The sequence below is a fragment of the Balaenoptera physalus genome, assembly GCF_965194825.1.
Source record: "Balaenoptera physalus genome assembly, chromosome: 16".
Classification (NCBI taxonomy): Eukaryota; Metazoa; Chordata; class Mammalia; order Artiodactyla; family Balaenopteridae; genus Balaenoptera; species Balaenoptera physalus.
Genome location: NC_138898.1, coordinates 34,807,135 through 34,831,677, shown reverse-complemented (window position 1 = coordinate 34,831,677; position 24,543 = coordinate 34,807,135). Strand labels below are relative to the sequence as shown.

The 24,543-nt window shown below is 40.3% G+C and overlaps 1 protein-coding gene across 11 annotated transcripts in view; it reads right to left on the bottom strand.

Moving 5' to 3' along the window:
* The window catches only part of SHLD1 (shieldin complex subunit 1), a 109,526-nt gene that overhangs the window by 51,577 nt on the left and 33,406 nt on the right, over nt 1–24,543 (bottom strand). For 2 of the 11 annotated variants that reach the window (XM_082431453.1, XM_082431447.1), the window contains one exon: nt 23,786–24,536. The exons of the other annotated variants lie outside the window; for them this stretch is intronic. In XM_082431453.1, the coding sequence (XP_082287579.1) occupies nt 24,408–24,536 (129 nt within the window). In that variant the 3' untranslated portion in view covers nt 23,786–24,407. Of the gene's footprint in view, nt 1–23,785; nt 24,537–24,543 lie in introns of those variants that run through there. 11 annotated transcript variants of the gene reach the window in all.

The following is a 24,543-nucleotide window of genomic DNA, read 5'->3' as shown; positions in this document are numbered from 1 at the left end:
CAACAGAAAAGAATAGCCAGCCAACCATTCACTTGTTCAAAGATACCAGAATTTTTAAAAATGGAAGGAAGGACTCAAATTTCATGCATCATAATCTCTAAGAAATAGTTATTAATAGTATTTATTACCATTTTCCAGTTGCCTATTAAGTACCAGGGCACAGTAAGCAGTGCTTTATATGCTCTGTACATCAAAGTGTCCTGAGTGCTGGCCTATAAACTCATGCTGGGCCATGATGAAATTCTCACCAGTCCACGGCCAAGTGAGAAAACTAGTGACTAGAGAAGGCTGATAGTTATTTTGGGATTAGGTTCTTCTTCCATTGTGGATATTAAAATATCCTTTCTTTCACAGAATGATGGGGGATTTGTGGAGTGACTGGTATAGGCTGTTTTTAAGATCTTTCATTGGCAAAATAAAAAGTTGGGTCAATCTCTGTTGGGCCTCAAAAAAAGGAGGAGGAGGAGAGAGAGGAGGAGAACCCAAACTGTATCCAAACACTGCCAAATGTCTCCAGGGGGCAAAATCACCCCTGGTTGAGAATCACTGGTATGGGGTGAAAACTTGAGTTATCTACACAAGTGAGGGAGGATGGATGCATTGTTATAAGACATAGAATAATAGTAATTAGAAGAAATTTGTCCCGGCCTGTAGCTGGAGCTGCCGAGGGCCATTCTTGGTGGCAGAGCGGCAGTCCCTTCAGGAGCAAGCTGGAGTGTGGCACTGGGGACCCACCTCACATGAGACACACAGCTTTCCCAACATGGACGCCACTAATCACACACCTGACCGAAGGATGTGCCCACAAAGGGAAAGGGGATTTAAGTGTGAATGCAGAACAAATAAATCTAATTCTAAGATCTGTTCCCCAGCCCCCATAAATTATTTATTTATTTTTATTTTATTTTTTAAATATCTTATTGGAGTATAATTGCTTTACAATGTTGTGTTAGTTTCTTCTGTACAACAAAGTGGATCAGCTATATGTATACATATATCCCCATATCCCCTCCCTCTTGAGCCTCCCTCCCACCCTCCATATCCCACCCCTCTAGGTCATCACAAAGCACTGAGCTGATCTCCCTGTGCTATGCGGTTGCTTCCCACTAGCCATCCATTTTACATTTGGTACTGTATATATGTCAATGCTACTCTCTCACTTCATCCCATGTTACCCTTCCCCCGTGTCCTCAAGTCCATTCTCTACGTCTGCGTCTTTATTCCTGCCCTGCCACTAGGTTCATCAGTACTACTTTTTTAAATATTCCATGTGTGTGCATTAGCATACAGTATTTGTTTTTCTCTTTTTGACTTACTTCACTCTGTATGACAGTCTCTAGGTCCATCCACGTCTCTGCAAATTGCACAATTTCGTTCCTTTTTATGGCTGAGTAATAATTGCATTATTTATATATGTACCACATCTTCTTTATCCATTCATCTGTTGATGGACATTTAGGTTGCTTCCATGTCCTGGCTATTGTAAATAGTGCTGCAGTGAACATTGTGGTACATGTATCTTTTTGAATTATGGTTTTCTCAGGGTATATACCCAGTAGTGGGATTGCTGGGTCATATGGTAATTCTATTTTAGATTTTTTTTGTTTTTTTATTTTATTTTATTTTTTATTTATTTATTTTTGGCTGCATTGGGTCTTTGTTGCTGCACACGGTCTTTCTCTAGTTGTGGCGAGCTGGGGCTACTCTTCACTGTGGTACGTGTGCTTCTCATTGTGGTGGCTTCTCTTTGTTGCGGAGCACGGGCTCTAGGTGCGCAGGCTCAGTAGTTGTGGTGCATGGGCTTAGTTGCTCCGCAGCATGTGGGATCTTCCTGGACCAGGGATCGAACCCGTGTCCCCTGCTTTGGCAGGAGGACTGTTAACCACTGTGCCACCAGGGAAGTCCTTATTTTTAGTTTTTTAAGGAAGCTCCATACTGTTCTCCATAATGGCTGTATCAATTTACATTTCCACCAACAGTCCAGGAGGGTTTCCTTTTCTCCACACCCTCTCCAGCATTTATTGTTTCTAGATTTTTTAAAAAAATTATTAGCACCTTTTAAAATTATTTATTTATTTATTTATTTATTTGGCTGTGTTGGGTCTTCGTTTCTGTGCGAGGGCTTCCTCTAGCTGCGGCAAGCAGGGGCCACTCCTCATCGTGGTGCACGGGGCTCTCACTATCGTGGGCTCTCTCGCTGCAGAGCACAGGCTCCAGACGCGCAGGCTCAGTAGTTGTGGCTCACGGGCCTAGTTGCTCCGCAGCATGTGGGATCCTCCCAGACCAGGGCTCAAACCCGTATCCTCTGCATTAACAGGCAGATTCTCAACCACTGCACCACCAGGGAAGCCCTTGTTTCTAGATTTTTGATGATGGCCATTCTGACTGGTGTGAGGTGATACCTCATTGTGGTTTTGATTTGTATTTCTCTAACGATGAGTGATGTTGAGCATCTTTTCATGTGTTCATTGGAAATTTGTATATCTACTTTGGAGAGGTGTCTATTTAGGTCATCTGCCCATTTTTGGATTGGGTTGTTTGTTTTTTTGGTATTGAGCTGCATAAGCTGTTTGTATATTTTGACGATTAATCCTTTATCAGTTGCTTCATTTGCAAATATTTTCTCCCAACCTGAGGGTTGTCTTTTTGTCTTGTTTATGGTTTACTTTGCTGTGCAAAAGATTTTAAGTTTCATTAGGTCCCATTTGTTTATTTTTGATTTTATTTCCATTACTCTAGGAACTGGGTCAAAAAGGATCTTGCTGGGACTTCCCTGGTTGCACAGTGGTTAAGAATCCACTGGCCAATGCAGGGGACATGTGATCCAGCCCTGGTCCAGGAAGATCCCTCATGCTGCAGAGCAACTAAGCCTGTGTGCCACAACTACTGAGCCTGCGCTCTAGAGCCTGTGAGCCACAACTACTGAGCCTGCATGCCACAACTACTGAAGCCCATGTGCCTAGAGCCCGTGCTCTGCAACAAGAGAAGTCACCACAATGAGAAGCCCGCACACTGCAACGAAGAGTAGCCTCCGCTCACTGCAACTAGAGAAAGCCCGCATGCAGCAACGAAGACCCAACACAGCCAAAAATAAATAAATAAATAAATAAATAAATTAATTAATTAACTTTAAAAAAAAAAAGGATCTTGCTGTGATTTATGTCATAGAGTGTTCTGCTATGTTTTCCTCTAACAGTTTTATAGTGTTTGGCCTTACATTTAGGTCTTTAATCCATTTTTAGTTTATTTTTGTGTATGGTGTTAGGGAGTGTTCTAATTTCATTGTTTTACATGTAGCTGTCCAGTTTTCCCAGCACCATTTATTGAAGAGGCTGTCTTTTCTCCATTGTGCATTCTTGCCTCCTTTGTGAAAGATAAGGTGACCATATGTGCGTGGGTTTATCACTGGGCTTTCTATCCTGTTCCACTGATCTATATTTCTGTTTTTGTGCCAGTACCATACTGTCTTGATTAATGTAGCTTTGTAGTATAGTCTGAAGTCAGGTAGCCTGATTCCTCCAGCTCCATTTTTCTTTCTCAAGAATGTTTTGGCTATTCAGGGTCTTTTGTGTTTCCATACAAACTGTGAAATTTTTTGTTCTAGTTCTGTGAAAAACGCCATTAGTAATTTGATAGGGATTGCACTGAATCTGTAGATTGCTTTGGATAGTATAGTCATTTTCACAATGTTGATTCTTCAAGTCCAAAAACAGGGTATATCTTTCCACCTGTTTGTATTGTCTTTGACTTCTTTCATTAGTGTCTTATAGTTTTCTGCATACATGTCTTTTGCCTCCTTAGGTGGGGTTTATTCCTAGGTATTTTATTTTTGTTGTTGCAATACTAAACAGGAGTGTTTCCTTAATTTCTCTTTCTGATTTTTCATTGTTAGTGTATAGGAATGCAAGAGATTTCTGTGCATTAATTTTGTATCCTGCTACTTTACCAAATTCATTGATTAGCTCTGGTAGTTCTCTGGTGGCATCTTTAGGATTTTCTATGTATAGTATTATGTCATCTGCAAAGAGTGACAGTTTTACTTCTTCTTTTCCAATTTGGATTCCTTTTATTTCTTTTCCTTTTCTGATTGCTGTGGCTAAAACTTCCAAAACTATGTTGAATAATAGTGGTGAGAGTGGACAACCTTGTCTTGTTCCTGATCTTAAAGGAAATGGTTTCAGTTTATCACCACTGAGAATGATATTGGCTGTGGGTTTGTCATATATGGCCTTTATTATGTTGAGGTAGGTTCCCTCTATGCCCACTTTCTGGAGACTTTTTATCATAAATGGGTGTTGAATTTTGTCAAAAGGTTTTTCTGCATCTATTGAGATGATCATAAGGTTTTTATCCTACAATTTGTTAATATGGTGTATCACATTGATTGATTTGTGTATATTGAAGAATCCTTGCATTCCTGGGATAAACCTCACTTGATCATGGTGTATGATCCTTTTCATGTGCTGTTAGATTCTGTTTGCTAGTATTTTGTTGAGGATTTTTGCATCTATGTTCATCAGTGATATTGGCCTGTAATTTTCTTTTTTTGTGACATCTTTGTTTGGTTTTGGTATCAGGGTGATGGTGGCCTCGTAGAATGAGTTTGGGAGTGTTCCTCCCTCTGCTATATTTTGGAAGAGTTTGAGAAGGATAGGTGTTAGCTCTTCTCTGAATGTTTGATAGAATTCACCTGTGAAGCCATCTGGCCCTGGGCTTTTGTTTGTTGGAAGATTTTTAATCACAGTTTCAATTTCAGTGCTTGTAATTGGTCTGTTCATATTTTCTATTTCTTCCTGGTTCAATCTTGGAAGGTTGTACTTTTCTAAGACTTTGTCCATTTCTTCCAGGTTGTCCATTTTATTGGCATATAGTTGGTTGTAGGAGTCTCTCATGATCCTTTGTATTTCTGCGGTGTCAGTTGTTACTTCAAGGAGAGCATATCTGTTAATGCTATCAAGATTTACTCTAAACAGTAGTTAGTATTCATTTCATGTAATTAAAATGGGTTGCCCATTTTTGTGCAAACATGTACATTCAGCTCCTTTCTACTATTTAGTTGTACATCTAGTTCTTTAGTGACTTTTTAAAAAGCTGTCACTTTAATCACTTATGAACACAGTTTTAGAAAGAAGAATCCACCCCAACACTTCTCACCTCCTCTTATGAAAAATTCTTTTATAGTTCCACCTCTGGAAGAACATTCTAATGATGCATGTGCCACAGCTCTGTATCTGCCACTATGGAAACTCATTTAAAAATGCCACCCCCTTAAATTCCTTCATGGCATATTAATTTGATGTTCTAAAACAAATACTTTACCATGAATTAACTCCTGGCAAATAGTAAGATCAACCTAACTAACCTGACTTCTATAGCCCTTCCGCCATCTGTAAATGTGTTTCTTATACATTCTTAAAGGGATCTTTTGTTAGTCATTAGGCTTTATTATAAATATTCTCCACTAAAATCTACTAAATCACTAATATTTAAAATAAAGCAATATAGTTCTCAAGATATGATTCTATTAATGAGAGTATTCATTCACCAAATGCATTGGGTAAGATATGTTATGAGGAAACCCACTACCAGATTGTGAGAGTTAAAAAGTGGGGATGACCTAAACATCCATCAACAGACATCACATCAGATAAAGTATGGTCCAACCATACAGTGGAATACTATGCAGCCACCCAAAATATGAGATTTACATGTACTAAAATGGCAAGATGCCTTAATATAGCATTAAGTGAATAGAGTAAGATACAAAATGGTATGTATAGTAAAATCCTATTTGCATTTCTAAAAAACAGATATATGAGCTGTTTGTGTTATGTGTAATATATGTGGTGTATGTGTATGTGTGTATATGTATGTATGTGTAAGTATAACTATATGTATGTATATGCTTATAATTGCATAGAAAATATCTGGAAAGATGCACAGAAGTTATTTATGATGATCTCTAGGGAGAAGTACTGAAGAGACACGAGACTTTTATATTTCATTTCATACCCTTCTGTGTTATTTATTTAAATAAATTTTTTAAAAGGATGACTAATGTCTTCATCACTAATATCGTAACAATCATACATATACCAAAGTGGGGACCTCCTTCCAAAAACGTACCAGCAAGTCTGCAACAAGAAAGATATGTTTTGGATTTTCTCTACAGCTCATTGCCTGAAATCACTAATGGCTTCCAGGGAGCACGAATCCTGAAGCCCGACAAAGAAAGGCTATATCTTTAAAAAGGAAGTCTCCAGGGCACTGCTTTTCCAGTAGTGTTCGCATAATTCTAGGGTTATCTGGCTTGCCAAATTGGGAACATTCCATAGAAATAGGACTCTAACTTATGAAACTGCTTTGAATAATGCAGTATCCTATATATTATTTTCAGAGATATTTTCAGAAGTCAGGAGTTTACACTGTATTTCTGGATTTTAATTTTTTTAATACCAAAATGATATCATTGTTCCAATTTTAAATCACAATTCAAGCAGAATCAAATGTGGCCAAGAGCTGCCCTTGGCCCAGCATAGGAAAGGGACCCAAGACAGAGAGCACAGCCCTGCGGGGCTGCAGCTGAAAGCAGTGGGCACTGTCCCAGCATGTGGCTGCTAGCCAGCTGACTTCTAAGCTAGTGTGCTCATGAACACAATGAGGATTCAAGGCAGAAAATTACAGGTGATGGTTACAGGACAACTCACTTGCTCTCAGGTACTAAAAGCAAGTCTTGCAGTGAAAGACACAATGTGCGGCATTCTAGTGGAGAAGATGGTGACAGAGGGCTGGCAACCATCACTGCCACTCTACACCCTCTCTCACCCCAAGTTACTCAGTTTACATCCCCTGGGTGCACAGAAACAAAAACAGGGGATACAAATAAGGAATGTTGGTACCTTAACTGATCCGCACAGCATAGGCAAGATGGCTAGGAGAGTCAATTCTCCCATCACTCTGAAGAGACATAGTGATGCTGAATCTCTCTGTCCATGGCCAGAAGCAGATACCAGAGACCTCAACAGATCCAGGGACAACACTGTGGGCCTCTGTTCCACTTCTATCAAGATTATTGTTTGATTTTTTTTAGCCCTAAATCCAATTCCTTCAGAACTTGGGAAGTAGTTTATCAAAACTCAGGCCTGACTGGTAAGAGTAGAAATGGGCACAAGGCATTTATTGCAGATAATATGCTTTCTCACAGTAATATAGGAAAATGATCAGTGCTCTTAACCATCACAAGAGATGGATATATGATAGAAGAAAAAGAGACAAGCAAGTGTCTTAATTTTCAACAGGGAGGAAGAAGGTATAATCCAGAAATCTATACATTATGGACCATTGAGCCTGATGCTTAAACAAGAGTTAAAAGTATGGAGGTGAGGACTGTCATTTGTGACACCTGTTGTGTGTCCAACCCCATTGGTTAGGTGTTATTAGCCCCATAAAACAGATGAAAAAACTGAGGCTCAGAGAAGTTCTTAACATGCCTAAGGACACCCAGTAAAAAATGATAAAACCCTTTAAACCCCAAAAGTTGTACTTTCTCCCCATTCAACAGAGAAAAGGAGGTCACCAGGCCCAGCCATGTGTCCTACAACATTAGGTTCACCTCTGTCTGATCACATATCTAGCAGACAGTTCAAATATTTACATTCTTACTTTGTTGCCTGCTCCAAAGTACCTTTTTCCTGTCTAAAGAAACTGAAAAATGTACCACTTGTAGAAAGGTCTAATTTCTTTATTTCAAGAAACTAAAAGGGTGATGGGGAACTGATTGATGAAGGACAGTGAGCCGGGGAAACACAGTCATGTTACTGCAGCTTCATGACTGTGAGACCAAGAGTTGAGCGTCAGGTACAGCTTTCCTAGGTCTGGCAAGACAAGATTATCTTCTGGGAGGGAAAGGGGGCATTTGGGGACAGTGCTGTAAGATTTTTGTTTTTCCCTCAGCTGATCACCGTGGGATGCTGCCAGGGTTCCTGCTGCCTGGACTCCACAAGATTTCCCGGGCTGGGCAAAGGCCTTATTCACCACCAGCACATAACTCTCTTTTCAGTAAATAAACTGCCAAAGAGACTGAATATGTGGCATCTCTTGGGTTGTTTGTTGTTTTTCCCTTTGCCTTCAAACACTTCAAGTTTACCAAGTCAATAGGAAACATCTCATGCAAAGCTGAACAAGATCCCGCTTCTAAACATAAATCCCTGTTAGATACACCAGCACATGTATCCACATATCCATGCCAGTGGCAAAATGTCAAGTGCACTGGTCTACAGGGTTAGGTAGGTGACAGACACCTTCATCTAGGGCAATGTCTGCGATGGAATTCCTGTTAGGCCATCACGGAAATGTTCTTGTACACTCCCAGATTGTTTCCAAGACAGTGAAAGATTTTACAGGATGTGGCAGACCCTGAACAAACAAAACTAGCCTGCAGGGACCTTAAAGTCACGTAGAAAACACACAAGAGACTGAGTGGAAGACAGATTATTCTTTTCGGGAACTATACTAATGTTTTGCATTGATTTTAATGATCAAGTCATAGGAACAGGCAACTTCCTCTTTTGATTGAGGAGGAAGGAGACAGCCTCCCAACTCCCAGTTAGCAAGCCCACCAACACCTCCTCTTGTAATTGTTGTTTTATTCCTTTAAATGTTAAATCAAGGCCTAGGCTTCTGGCGGGGGTTCCCCCGAAAGCACATGCTACATTTGAGGCCCCCTTTTTCCCCCCGTGGGGAAAGTTTTCATTTTTTCTACCAGATTCTTTTCTTTTTTCTTTTTTTTTCTGGCTGCACTGCGCGGCTTGCAGGATCTTAGTTCCCCGACCAGAGATTGAACCTGGACCCAGCAGTGAAAGCACCGAGTCCTAACCACTGAACCGCCAGGGAATTCCCCAGATTCTTTCGTTTTAAAAACCATTTTTAAAAAATTGAAGTATAGTTGATGTATAATGTTGTGTTAGCTTCAGGTGTACAGCAAGATGATTCATATATATATATATATACACACATCTATCTATCTATATATACACATCTATATCTATATGTTCTTTTTCAGATTCTTTTCCATGATAGGTTATTATAAGACATTGAATATAGTTCCCTGTGCTATACAGTAGGTCCTTGTTGTTTATCTATTTTATACATAGCAATGTGTATATGTTAATCCCGAACTCCTAATTTATCTCCCCCTTTGTCTCCGTTATCCCCTTTGGTAATCATAAGTTTGTTTTCAATGACTGTGAGTCTATTTGTTTTGTAAATAAGTTCATTTGTATCATTTTTTTAGATTCTACATAGAAGTGATATCATATAATATTTGTCTTTCTTTGTCTTACTTCACTTCATATGATAATCTTTAGGTCCATCCATGTTTCTGTAAATGGCATTATTTCATTCTTTTTTATGGCTGAGTAATATTCCTTTGTGTATATGTACCACATCTTCTTTATCCATCTATCAGATTTTTGAAGGAATCTTCAGTCAAACAAGGTGAAGAACAAATGTCCTCATACCTCTCTGGTCTTCAAGAATGTTGTGCTGAAATTCAGCCCCTCTTGAGTTACAAGTATTGTGGGCTTATTGAGCATATGCTGAGGGTGAGAATAAGCCCAGGACAGTGAAAAGGGAAGGCCAGGGCTGGTGATCAAGCCAGATGGGAGCCAGAGCAAAAAGTCACCCATTTCCCTTTATCCTGGCCCTGGCCCAGGAGTGTGTGTGACAGAGAACTTGATGGTGTAAGCCTCGGAGGAAACCTCGAGAAGCACTGCTGCTTGAGGGAACCACTTGGGCAATATTGTGTATGGTGGTCACTGACAAAGCTCTGGAGTGAGACTGCCTAGTTCTACCATAGCCTTGGTTAAATAACCTAGCTGGGCCTCAGTTTTCTCAACTCTAACATGGGGATGAGGGAGTTCCCTGGTGGTCCAGTGGTTAGGACTCTGTGCTTCCACTGCAAGGGGCACGGGTTTGATCCCTGGTTGGGGAACTAAGATCTCACATGCCACACAGCCAAAAAAAAAAGAAATCTCTAAAATGGGGATGAAAACAGTATCTCTCCCCTTGCTTATTGAAGGATTACCTGGGATAGGGCCAAGGAAACAATACATGTCAGCTATTGTGATGACTATTTATAAGTGACTTTATACTCCCTTTGTAATCATTCTTTTGTGTGACCTTTGCAGTGAGCACTTCCTGAGGGTGAGAGATGTATTATAATCTCTATGTTAATTCTTCTTTTTAAGAACTTCCAGCCACATGTCTTAAAAGTATATTCTAAAAAAAAAAGTATATTCTTAGCTCTGCTACTTAACTATTTCAGAACTTCTATCTTCAAAGGACCAAAGAAAGTTTATCTCATCCACGTTTTTCTAATATTTTATCTTCTGTAGATATTGCATGAAGTCTACAATGATTTGAACATTTCTAAACTAACAGACAAAATGGCAAAGTGGATTTTCCAACCTCTGCCATTGATAACACTCACTGGCTAAAAATGTCTCATATGTGTGGTGCTTTGAACTTCTTTCAGTGCTTTCATAACTACTCTTTATTTTATTTATGTGGTTCTTTACTTACTGATACCCCTACCTTTTCCCATCGAGGACTGAAGGTGGCTTTACGGACACACAAAATCACAAGATGGCATAAAATAAAGACAGAGCCAAGGAAGAAAAACAAAGAAGAAAGAACACCAAAATCCCTGGGAATTGGGGAGAAAAAGGCCTTGTTCCTATTTCACAGAGAAGGAAACCGGGGCACAGAACCACTAAATGACTTTTGAAGCTGTGTGGGTTAAAAGCTAGAAATATCTGAGACTAAGGCAGTGTTAAAAATGATAACCTGGGACTCTGGAGTATTGGAAAATTAATTCAAAACAAAACAAACTAATGTCAAAGAGACACCATCCAGGTCAGCGGAGCTCCAGGGAGAAGTCCCGGGAGCTAGATGCAGATGGAGCTTGGAGGGGAGGTGGTGTAGACAGCCATGATCATAATCGTAGGTACTAACAAAGTGCTGGGCACCATTCTAAGAACTTTCTAAGCATCACCTCATTTAATACCACAGTGCCTTATGACATATATACTAGTATTATTCAGATTTTGTAAATGAGGAAAATGAGGCCCAGAAAGATGAAGTAACTTGACCAAAGCCATGGAGTGAGTACGTGGCAGAGTTGGACCCAGGCAGTCTGACCAGAACCCACTCCCAACCTCCAGTGTCTCCAGAGACCCAATGCAGACAGAGGTCACCAACAGGAAGGCTGGGCCTGGAGGACCAGGGACATCCTTTCTCAAAGCTGAGAGGGTGAGAAGAGCAGGCATGGTGGGTGGGTCAAGAAAGTTGCAAGGAAAAATGAGGACTCAGCTAGAAAAAAAGGGAACTCAGGATCTAAAACCCCAGGCTTCAGTGCCCTTTATTTGGATCCTGCCAGCTTGCTGGGCAGGAGAAATTCCTTAAAGTGACCTCACAAGGGTTCAAGACACTGACTTGTTTCCAAAACCAAATTTATCTCTGAGACAACAGGATGATGATGATGATGATAAATAATAACAACAATGCTTGCTTTTTTCCTATGGTAAGTTTAGAGCCATCATTCAATCAATTAGTATTTATTGAGCACATACTATCTACCAGGCACTGTACTAGGCACACTGACTTTGAACACAGGACTTTAAAGAAGGAGAATTTTTGTCATTTCCATAGCACACTAAATATTTTTTAAACATTAAAAAATTTCTAGGGACTTCCCTGGTGGTCCAGTGGTTAAGACTCTGCCCTTCCAACACAGGGGGCCTGGGTTCGATCCCTGGTCTGGGAACTAAGATCCCACATGCCACATGGTACGGCCAAAAAAAAAAAAAAGAAATCTAAATTTTAAAATAGAACACCCCTACTTCTCCCAGCTCTAGGGTATTGGTGGCTATCAATCTCCCAGGCTATTCCTATTACAGGACTCTAAAAAATTGCTCTATTTTTGGTACAGGTTCCCTCCTCCTCCCAGTGTCTTTAGGAGCCACTCCACCTCTGCAGTTCCTCCCTGTGCATACTCTGAGCTGTGGCTTCTTCCTTCCGTTAGATCCCCTCTACCTTGGCCTTTTAGGGATCAGTAAAGCTATATGCCAAATATGTCTAATTCTCCCCTCTCCAGGCCACTGACAGGATTGCACTTCCTGGCTTCTTTGTGGAAATGGGGCCACATCATTAGTTTTGGGCAATGAGCTGTGAGTAGAATTCCTGATGCTTGCCACTTCCAGGAGGGATCATTTAACTGCCAATAAGAGGCTCTCTGGAGTTCTTTTATTTCCCTCTACATGACAATGGCAGCATGTGAGATGGTGGCTAGGTCTTGGGGTGACGAGCCATCCTAACTGCCCAAAATGAACGTGCAACATGAGTAACAAACTATAGAGTTTAAAATCACTTAGATTTGGGGATTGTTTGTTATCACAGCATAACTGACTGACAAAGCCTTTCAGTAAGGCTCAAAGTTTCTGGTCCATAGTTTCTGATCACCCCTTATTTTCCAAGAAAGAGACAGAGATACATAGAGTCATATATAGATATAGTCACAGAAATAATTTTTTCTTATTATTTCTTAGATTTTGAAGTGGGAGGAAGAGGGTAGAACATGTGAAAACCCTACCAGCCATCTCGATCCAATCTCTGTATATAAATGATTTCAACACAAAAGTAAATAGAAGGGCTTCCCTGGTGGCACAGTGGTTAAGAATCCGCCTGCCAATGCAGGGGACATGGGTTTGAGCCCTGGTCCGGGAAGGTCCCACATGCCGTGGAGCAACTAAGCCCGTGTGCCACAACTACTGATCCTGTGCCCTAGAGCCCACGAGCCACAACTACTGAAGCCCGAGTGCCTAGAGCCCGTGCTCCGCAACAAGAGAAGCCACAGCAATCAGAAGCCCGTGCACCGCAACGAAGAGTAGCCCCCGCTCGCTGCAACTAGAGAAAAGCCCGTGTGCAGCAACTACGACCCAATGCAGCCAAAAATAAATAAATAAAATAAATAAATTTTTAAAGAAAAGTAAATAGAAGTTGCAGCTTTAAGAGCCCTTAGATAAATCTCACAATTTGAATCGGAAATATACAGATAAAAGATTTTTTTAATCTATAAAATGAAAGGCACAATAGATGTCTTGGAGTATAAAAAGCAATGTGCTCTGTATGAATTTACAAGACAGCATGGGAAGAATCTTTGCTCTAGCTCAGGGTTTCTCAACCTCTGAACTATTGACATTTGGGGCTGGAAAATTCTTTGTTGCGGGGGAAGGGCCGTCCTGTGCACTGCAGGATATTTAGCATCACCTCTGGCCTCTACCCACTAGATTCCAATGGCACTGCCCCCAACCCATTTAGACAACCAAAAATGCCTTTAGGCATCGCCAAATATTCCCTGAGGGACAGTCACCTTCAGTTGAGAACTTCTGCCCTAGCTATGGTCACAAATAGACTTAAACCTTCTCCTACAGACTGGATAACAATTTTCTTTCATAAGAGATTAGATAGTACCATGTTTATGTACTGACACAACCGGACCCAAAACAAATCAGTCCAGGTTCTGATGTTTAGGCCAATGATGTCTCACCACCTTTTCCAGAATTACTTCTGGGACATGAACCTTGAGCCTGTGAGTGTCCTTTTAAAAGACTTAGACTCAAGGCAAATTTAAAGGAAAGTGAGGTTTACTATGTTGTAAGATGGCCAGTCATCAACTCCTTCCCCGCTCTGTATGCCATTCCTGAATCAAGAGTGGAGTCGATTCCTTCCCCCCCCTTGAGTTTGAGCTGCTGTGACTGCTTTGACCAGTAGATACAACAGAAGTGAGCCAGGCTCTTGAGAGGACTGGGAGTTTCTGATTTTCTTCTCTTGGAATGCTCACTCTTGGGATTTTCCCTGTAGGAACTCAGCCGCCATGTTGTGAGAAGCCCGGGCCACCTGGGCATGGAAAGGCCACATGCAGGTGCTGCAGCTGACAGCCTACCTGAGCTCCCAGCTGATGGCCATCATCAGCTGTCAGTGATATGGATGAGCAATCTTGAATATTCCAGACCATTCAAGCTCCAGGTGACTGCAGCCTCAGCCAACATTACTTGGAGCATAAGAACCATCCACCTGGGACTTCCCTGGTGGTCCAGCGGTAAAGAATCTGCCTTACAATGCAGGGGACGTGGGTTCGATCCCTGGTCAGGGAAGTAAGATCTCACATGCTGCGGGGCAACTAAGCCCACGCACCACAACCACAGAGCCCATGTGCCCTAGAGCCTGCACGCCACAACTAAAGAGAACCCCGCATGCTGCAGTGAAAAGCCTATGCACTGCAACGAAAGATCCTGCATGCCTCAACAAAGATCCTGCGTGCCACAACTAAGACCCGACCCAGTCAAAAATAAAAATAAATAAATGATAAATAAATCTTTTTTAAAAAAGAAAAGAACCATCCATCTGAATCAAGTCAACCCACAAAATTGTGAGAGATAATAAAATGGTGTTTCAAACCACTAAGTTTGGGAGGAGCTGGGCAGCAACATAATCAAAACATGACCTCAGATCCAACTGTTGTTAGTGACAGAGACCAGACGGGTCACATATACATGTGAGACAGGCATAATGTTCAAGGAGTGGCCCAGGAAATAGTGAGTGGAGAAGCCTGTGACAATGGCAGGGTCTAGGATTGCATGGCCAGGAGTGTGAAATTCCCGACTATCTCAGAGATGTCAGTGAAATCAAGTGATTGAATGTGAATGAGTGGCAAAGTAGAAGGTGACCTGCTAAACAAATGTAGACATGTCTTCGAATACTATTCCCTGGAATGTACAATTTTACATGACCATCATCATGGCAGATATTATTAATAGTGTGTCTAGCATGAGTGAACACTGTCCTGGGTACTTTACATACATTATCCTTAATCCTTGAAACAGTCTTGGAAGATAAACATACTTGTCTCTTCCTCCACCCTCCCCCTTCCCTAACACCCTTCCTGCTTCCTTCTTTTATCAAGAGGGTAGTTTAAAAAATTTTTAAATTGCATCATATACTGTTAGATGAAAGAAAGCTTCCTGTCACTACTTTGAGCAAAACTCAGAATCCAGAGCTCTGTTTTTGTTTTTCTTCCCAGGTCTTAATATGCTGAAAGACACTCGATAATCCTTTTTAGGTTCCGGGCTGGTTGCAAACAACTTCAACTTCTCCTGCCTGTTGAAGGTTAATATTTGAAAAGTTATATGTAAGTTTGTAGTCTAATACTGGGAGATACCAAGTATCTTTCAACTCACCTCCCATGTTCTAACTCACCCTGCAACTGTTCACTGAGTGTCTACCACATGGGTACACATCATGTCACCTCCTCACTAGATGAAATCTAGAGACAGATCACAAGTAGGAAGAGTCTATTTGGAAGGACTTAAACAGCTTCAGGTAGTGGCAAGGGTTGTGGCCACAATCTAGCAGTAGGAAAGACATTTACTTTCTACCATTCTGTAAAGCTCCTGGATATTCAATACAAGACACAGTATTCAAAACAGAGCATGCACTTATTCAGTGCTTACTGGATGAATAAAAAGCATTAAATAGACAGTAACGTGAATGTGTGGAAATAATGTAAGACAACTGAGTTCACTGTATAGAATAAGTATGATTATCTGATATTATTAGTTCATACTGACCCCACAAAATTCACTTGAATGTATAAAAAATTCTCATTTATAGCATTATATAGCCAATTCCAACTTTGTTTTTCCCAATTTCTGAATCCTGCCAATTTCTATATTTTTTCAGGCTGCTATTATCTTGGGGTAGTTGCAGCGAGTTATCACATAATCCACATCCATGAGCTCCAAGTTTGAGAGACAGCACATTTTGATCACCCATTCTTTGAAGGAAGAAATCATGATTAGCCATGGACTTGGCCACAAAGATCAATAATCTTCTCATCTTCACAAAGTAACTCAAATTCAAATTTAGGAAATTAGCTGAGAGTTTATAGGCAGAGGTAAAGCAGTAGGAAACTCTAGGGTATCTGAGATGTACCATAAAAGGAAAAACTCAGCTGGGACCACTTTAAATCATAACTGAGCAATTACCGATTCCTTATTATGACTATTTCTCTCTATATTTTTATTAATAATATATTAAAAATAACTATAGCCAACTAGGCAATTTAAAAAAAAATAATTTAAAACTCTACAGGTAATTTTGAGAACACTCACAATAAGAAAACTGAGGTCTCGTAATAAAGTTATAAAAAAGTTTCCTCTAAGATTTGATTAAATTTGGTATTACTGCTCTTCTGCCATAAATGTAAAATAAGATGCTAATTTCTAACCCCTGAGTAATATTTTTTAGTGTCACCAGAATGTAATAGATTCAACAGCTAATCTTTTCATAGAGGATTCTGACATGGAAAAATAAGAAGATAACTGCTCTTTTCTTTTTTAAAATTTATTTATTTATTTTATTTTTGACTGCATTGGGTCTTCGTTGCTGTGCGCAGGCCTTCTCTAGTTGCGGCGAGCAGGGGCTACTCTTGGTTGCAGTGCGTGGGCTTCTCATTACGGTGGCTTCTCTTTTTGCACAGCACAGGCTCTAGGCGCGTGGGCTTCAGTAGTTGGGGCACACGGGCTCAGTAGTTGTGGCTTGCGGGCTCTAGAGTGCAGGCTCAGTAGTTGTGGCACACGGGCTTAGCTGCTCCGTGGAACATGGGATCTTCCCAGACCAGGGCTCGAACCCGTGTCCCCTGCACTGGCAGGCGGATTCTTAACCACTGCTCCACCAGGGAAGTCCCAACTACTCTTTTTATGAATGAATTTGTTCATTTTATTTGTTCTGTGTAGCCTTGAAAGTTACACTGCCTGATTTTGTCCCCTCTTATTTTAAGTTTTATTTAAGATTTTGCATATCTTATTTTCCCAACTAGACCATCAACTCCTTGTGTACAGGAATCATGTATTCTGACTATTTTATATCAACCTCAATCTATAGCATGGAGCTTGACATAAAGACAACAATCTAAAAAACTGTTTCATTTGACTAGTTAGACCTGTAAAAAACATGCCATGTAATACATTCTCACAGACCCAGCTATGCTTAAAGCCACCTCAAATTAATTGAGAGCCTTCATCATAAGATTATTTGTAAAGACTACTTAGGAGCATCTGCAAATACTGATCAAAGCACTTTGCAAATGAGAAGGCATCTGTTGACAAACACAACATTTGAAATGAAGAGTTTATATGAGAATAGGATTAGATGATTTGCCTAAAAATATATCCAAAGTTAGTGGGCTTCCCTGGTGGCGCAGTGGTTAAGAATCCTCCTGCCAATGCTAAGGGACACAGGTTCGAGCCCTGGTCTGGGAAGATCCCACATGCCGCGGAGCAACTAAGCCCGTACGCCGCAGCTACTGAGCCTGCGCTCTAGAGCCCATGCTCTGCAACAAGAGAAGCCACCACAATAAAAAGCCCGTGCACCACAACAAAGAGTAGCCCCCGCTCACCGCAGCTCGAGAAAGCCCACGCAACAACAAAGACCCAACGCAGCCGAAAATAAAAATAAATAAATTAGGGGCTTCCCTGGTGGCGCAGTGGTTGAGAATCTGCCTGCCAATGCAGGGGACACGGGTTCGAGCCCTGGTCTGGGAAGATCCCACATGCCACGGAGCAACTAGGCCCGTGAGCTACAATTACTGAGCCTGCGCGTCTGGAGCCCATGCTCCGCGACAAGAGAGGCTGCGATAGTGAGAGGCCCGCGCACCGCGATGAAGAGTGGCCCCCGCTTGCCACAACCAGAGAAAGCCCTGGCACAGAAATGAAGACCCAACACAGCCATAAGTAAATAAATAAATAAATGAATAAATAAAAATATTAAAAATAAATAAATAAATAAATAAATTAAAAAAAATATATATATATCCAAAGTGAGTAGAAAACATATATATTAATAGCAAATGCTAGGAAGTAATTCTACAGATACTTTGGGTCAGTGTTAATAACTTCTCTGTAAGGGCTCTGTCCAGTACAAATCCCTTTTTTTTGCCCAGTACTGAGCAACATAAAGGAGGACAAGGCTTGGTCTCCTCCTGAAAGGAATTCAGTAACGAAGACATGGGAGTCCAGAAACATCCCGAGTGGCGGTGCTAGTTCTAACAGCAGCAGCTGTAATGGCTGCCACTCAGCGTGCTAAGCTCCAGGTGCCTCACTCAATTCTCCGGACAACCTAGGAAACAGGCATTCTCAATCTACCAATGAGGAAACTGAGCAAAGCAAAGTACAGCAACTTGCCCAAGGTCAGAAAGCTAGTAGGTATAGAATCAAGGTCAAACCCAAACTACTCTGGCTCTCAAACCAAAAATAAAGAATACAGTTTTTTTTTTTTTTAAAGTCAGGACACCATTTAAAACCAGAGGGAAAAGGATACAAGTACATAAATAGCATTAAGACAACTGGTTCCCATTTGGAATAATAAAGCTATCACCTTGTCCCACACCTTTCACCAAAATAAAGATTTCAAAGTCCAAAAAAAACTAAACCTTAAAAATTCCAGGAGGGACTTCCCTGGAGGTCCAGTGGTTAAGACTCCACGCTTCCACTGCAGGGGGCACAGGTTCGATCCCTGGTCGAGGAACTAAGATCCTGCGTGCCATGTAGCACAGTCAAATAATAATAATAATAATAATAATAATAATAATAATAATAATAATAATACCAGGAGGTATCTATTTCTATAATCTTGGGAGTGAGAATGATTTTCTAAATATTACACCAAAGTAGAAGCACTGATTGATAAAACTAACTACATAAGAACCTAAAATCTCTCACATCAATAAAACAATGTATTTATTTGTAATTATCAGAACTTGGAGATGAACTAATGGCCATTAATAGGGAGATAGTTAAAATATTATAGGATATTTGCACTCCACAATACTATGCAGACATTAAAAGGACTGAAGTATTAACATTTAATAATGGCCGTTATAGAATGTGGTATTTTAAAAGACAAGATGTAGAACAATATGTTTTTGTTAGAGATATTTTGGGTAAAAATTGTGCATAAACAACTGTACTAAAATACATAGTTCACATGCACAGATTTACCCACACTGAGACATATTTATGGGTACACTACCAAAAACCAAATACACGCAACACTACTGGTTACCACTAGGACGTAGAAAGGGGAGAGTGAGAATAGAGAATGTCCCATTTCTACTTCCTTTTGGTCTTCAGTATTTTAATTTTTTTTAAAAAAGTACATATTACTTTGGTCACTTTAAAGAAAACAAACTTTAATCAATACATATAATTAATAATCAATACATTAAAATTAAAAGGCAAAACTGGAAAAAAATAACTGCATTCCCAATGTATAGAGAACTTTCACAAATTAGTAAGAAAAGATGAAAATTCTAATAGAAAACAGGCGATTCATAGAAGAAAAAACATGTCCAAGAAAACACAATCAGAGAAAAGCAAATTAAAACAAGAAATCATTTTTTGCCTATAATAGAATTATCAAAGTATTTTAAAATTATAATACTAGTGTTGATAAGTCTTGAAAAAAGTGATTTTTTTGGCCCCCAAAGCACCGTATATAAGTGATATCAAACTCTATGTATCCTTCTGCAACTTGCTTTTTTTTGCTCACTATTAATGATTTATATAAGTTGACACTGTGGGTAATAATGATACAGGTAACTCTTGTTCATTCATCTTAACTGCTACATCATATTCTGTTATACATTTACCTTAATTTGTTTACCCATTCTCCTCTGGTGGACATTACTTTGTGTCCATTTTTTCCTTCTGTTTTAAACAATGTTGCAATAAATATTGCTATAAATGTAGGAGCACAGTTGCTAAGATTTCTCTCTTGGATATTTACTGAGAAGAGTAAACTGAATAGGTGGGGCAAAGACTATGAGCATCTTCACTTTGCTCTCCAAGGGCTTATACCAACTGACTCTACCAACCATAGAGGAATTTCATTCCTCTACATCTCCATCAACAGCTGTATTGTCAGATTTTAACTTCTGCTTAGGTGGTAAATGTAAAATGGTATCTCATTGTTGTTTTATTTTGCAATTTCCTTGATTACTAGTGAGGCTGATTTATATGTTTGTTGGTCATTTGGGTTTTTTTTCTTCTGTGAATTGCCTCCATTTTCTTTTTTTTTTTTTGGAAAAAAGTGATTTTTATCCCTTTCGTTCTGGAGAACAAACAAGCAATGCGTATTAAAAAATTTATTGTATTACAGCAATTTTTCTTATAGGAACATAGCTTGAAGAACAATTTAAGGTATATACAAGGGTTTAACCATAAGGATGTTGAACACAGCCCTTTATAATAGCAGAACATTAGAAACAGTGAAAATGATCAAAGATAGGCAACTGTTTATTTGTATAATGATTTTAAAAGTTGTTTCAGAGAAATATAAGGCACAACAAGGAAAAGGTGATCTGACAAGCATTTTAAAAGAAAAAGGACCAGTATTTCTTGAGATGTCCAACAGATTTTTTCACAGGAAGTTTTATTGAAAAGCCTGAGAAATAATGCAGATAGATCCTGTGAACATCTACCCACTTTCTCCTAATGTATTGTACTTCAAACTGTATATTGACATTGATAAATCCAACCATCTTATTTATATTTCTCAGTTTTACTTAAAATCATTTATGTGTATCTATACGATTTTATCACATGTGTAGATTCACACATCCACAATCACCATCAAGATACAGAATATTTCCCTCACCACAAGGATCCCTCATGTTGCCCTTTATAACCAGGCCCACACCCTTCTGCCCACCCCAATCCCTGGTGTCCACTAATCTGTTCTGAAATTTCTAAAAATACTGTCATTTCAAAAATATTATATAAATGGAATACAGTATGTAGCCTCTGGGAATTAGCTGTTTTTTCCCATGCAGCCTAATTCCCTGGAAATTCACCCAAGCTATTGTGTGTATGGCTAGTTCATTCCTCTTTACTGCAGAGCAGTGTTTCATGGTATAAATGCACCACAATTTAACAATTCTCCTATTGAAGGATAACTGGGCAGTTCAAGTTTTTAGCTATTATGAATAAACCTGCTATGAACATTCATGTACAGGTTTTTGCACAAATCTAAGTTTTCAATTCTCTCAGATTAAATGTCCAAGAGTGCAATTACTGGATCATGTGGTAATTGCCTGTTTAGTTTTATATAAGAACCTGCCAAACCATTTTCCAGAGTGGCTGAACCATTTTACATTCCCACCAGCAATGTATGAATGATCCAGTTTCTCTACCTCCTCACCAGCATTTGGTGCTGTCATTATTTTTTATCTTAGCATTCTGATAGGTATCATTATGGTTTTAGTTTGTAGCTCCCTGTGGCTAATGATGCTGAACACATTTTCACGTGCTTATTTGCCATCTGGATATCCCCTTCAGAGAAATGTCTCTTTGTGTCTTTTGCCCATTTTCTAATTGGATTATTTTTTTCTGTTGAGTTTTGAGAGGTTTCTACATACTCTAGAGATACTGGTCCTTTGTCCGAGATCAGATTTGCAAATACTTCTCCCAGTGTGTATCTTATCTTTTCATCTTCATCATGTGGGCCTTCAGAGAGCAAAAGGTTTTAATTTTGATGAGGTTCAATTCATCAGTTTTTTGGCTGTTGTATTTTTCATTCTACTATTTACATTTGCTCCTTTTCTAATTCTTTGCTGAGATTTTCTATTTTTCATTTATTTCCAGAGAATTTGTAATTGATTGTCAAGCATTTTTATGTTGGTTGCTTTAAAACCCTTGTCATTTAATTCCAAATCAGTGTGATTCATCTCACTGTTGGTGTCTGTGACTGCTTCTTCATTCAAGTTGTGACTTTTCAGCTCTTGGTTTGACAGGAGATTTGGGGTTGTATCCTGAACATTTGTCCACTATGTTTAGAGACTATTCTTTTTAGGGAATCTTGGTCCTATTTAAATCCTTCATTTTAGCAGGCAGCCATTCTCTTTAGGTTCAGCACTCAGGTTCTGGCCTGCTTTCATGGGCTGCGGTCTAATTTTCAGAGACTCTGCTGTTCATTGTGGTTTGGCTGGTGCTGCTGAGGCCCCCACAGGTCCCTGCTGGTATTGTCTGAGGGCCTGGCCTGGCCTATAGGTGTTTCTTGGCAGGGGGAGATCTCAGGCCCCTGGGCAGGCTTCCCAGGCAGGGCTGCTTGTTGAGGTGGGGTTCCCCTTTACAGTGCCCCCCTCTTTGCTGCTCCCCATCTGCCTGAGTGAATGTGGGTAAAGGAGGGGAGTCTCAGGCCCATGAAGATAAAGGGACTTCCCAGGCTGGGTCACTTGCAGTGCTGGCAGAATCCCCCTGTTTGTGCCTCCTGGATGCCTAGGTCTGGCTTAGTAGGGGAGGGGCATCTCGGGCCCAGTGGAGGAGAGTGCTTCCCCTGGTCACTTATTGCTACGGGTCTCCTATAGGCTCCCCCTTGCTGGGTGCTGGGTTCTCCTGATGATGTTGGATAGACAACCAGTCAATCATGGGGCGAGAGGAGCCTATGTGACCCCTTCTTGTTGCTAGATGTAGGTCAGGGTACACTGGTCCTGGCCACCTTCTCTATGCTGTTCCTTCAGTCCTGGGGCCCCCAAACCAATTCATCTTCTTCTTACCACTGCAAATGGTCTACTTTGGATGCCACTTGCGTTTCCAGGACTATAGTTGTACTTAGCAGAGAAAAGCAGGGAGAAATAGGTCTACACTATTTTGTCAGATTACAAAAGATTTTTAAAATCTCTTACCTTTTAATGCTCCTATAATTTCATCAAATAAGGCATATTTAAATCCTTTGATCTTATCTTTTCAGAAGAAAACATAACATATACTTGGCAAATGTGCAAAAAAAAAATCAGATAGCATTTTTTATATCTGTATTCCACCCTGTAATCAATCAAGCAAGATATGTGAAAAGGTGTCCTCAAATTATATAACAACATGTGCAATAACTAGGCCTAATTAATAAGTTAGCTTCTCAGACTTTGAGTAAAATAATCTCTAACAACTTTAAGTTTTAAGATGAAAAAAACTCTGCAAAGAATGAATTACAAAGGCTTAACACATATGGTACATTTAAATTCTTTTTCTCTGTAAGGCTCAGGAACATGAAAAAAGTGGCCACAAGAGGGCAGCAGACTCCAACTCTGCCCCATAGCAAGAGCCTGCCAAGCAGGTGTCCAGGCTCCAGACCCAGAGTAGCTGCTTAAGTATTACTGGCTAAAACCACGGGATATTATTTTAACCCATTCTCCCCTTATACTTTACTTCTAAAATGCCACTGGTCCATGGATAACGTCCTCATCTTTTTATCTATACTGTGCTTAACATGCCCCAAATTTTCCAAAAAGTTCTTTGTAAAAGAAAATTCTGGACATAACAATTACTGAATACATTGTAAAGAAATGAAGTTGGGCTTCCCTGGTGGCGCAGTGGTTGAGAGTCTGCCTGCTAATGCAGGGAACACGGGTTCGAGCCCTGGTCTGGGAGGATCCCACATGCCGCGGAGCGGCTGGGCCCGTGAGCCATAATTACTGAGCCTGCGCGTCTGGAGCCTGTGCTCCGCAACAAGAGAGGCCGCGATAGTGAGAGGCCCGCGCACAGCGATGAAGAGTGACCCCCACTTGCCACAACTAGTGAAAGCCCTCGCACAGAAACGAAGACCCAACATAGCCATAAATTAAAAATAAATAAATAAATAAAAATTAAAAAAAAAAAAAGAAATGAAGTTAAAATCTTGTCAAATTTCACTTAAGTGTGTTGTTCATTTATTCAACCACCCTCCGCTGAGCACCTACTATGTGACAGGCACTGTACCCTTATTCTACAGGCCAGGGTTCAGGTCTGGACAATGTCTGCAACAGGCACTGTTCTTAGACCAGGCAGAGAGCAAAACAAGAACCCACACAGGGAAGCACCAGGCTCCCAGGAATGAATTAAAAAACACTTATCCTTGCAAGTTATGTGCCAGTAAGATGGGTTTTTGTAACTTTGAGCATGTTAGCAAGACCTAGCTCCATCAAAAACTCCAGGGAGCTGGCGGGTTGGGAAACAGCAGCCACTCAGCAAACAAAGAGCATGATTTACAGCTTCAAAGGGCAAAGAGCCAAGAATAAGAAGAGTTCCGGGTCCAGATGAGAAAATCTTTTCTGGACAGAAAGAGTTATTGAGAGTTCCATCCATTCCAGCAAAGTTAAAAAACCATGACTTCATTTTCTTCCTTCAGTTTTAACATAAGAAGTTGGAACCTGCCTGGTGTGAGAAATTTATCTGAAAAGGCAATGCCTTCTTTCCGATAGGTCTACAGGTAGGTAGAGCTTCTTCAGTGATGGGAAGATGAGAGGCTGAAAGGGGAGCTCAGTGGGCAGCGGACACAGTGCTGGTCAATGAACCAGAGTCCTGGTGGCCCGAGACGGTGCTGAGACTGGTGTGAAGATATTCAGAGTTAGCAGAAAGAGGCTCAAAAGGACTTTCCAGAAGAGGTAACTGCAAA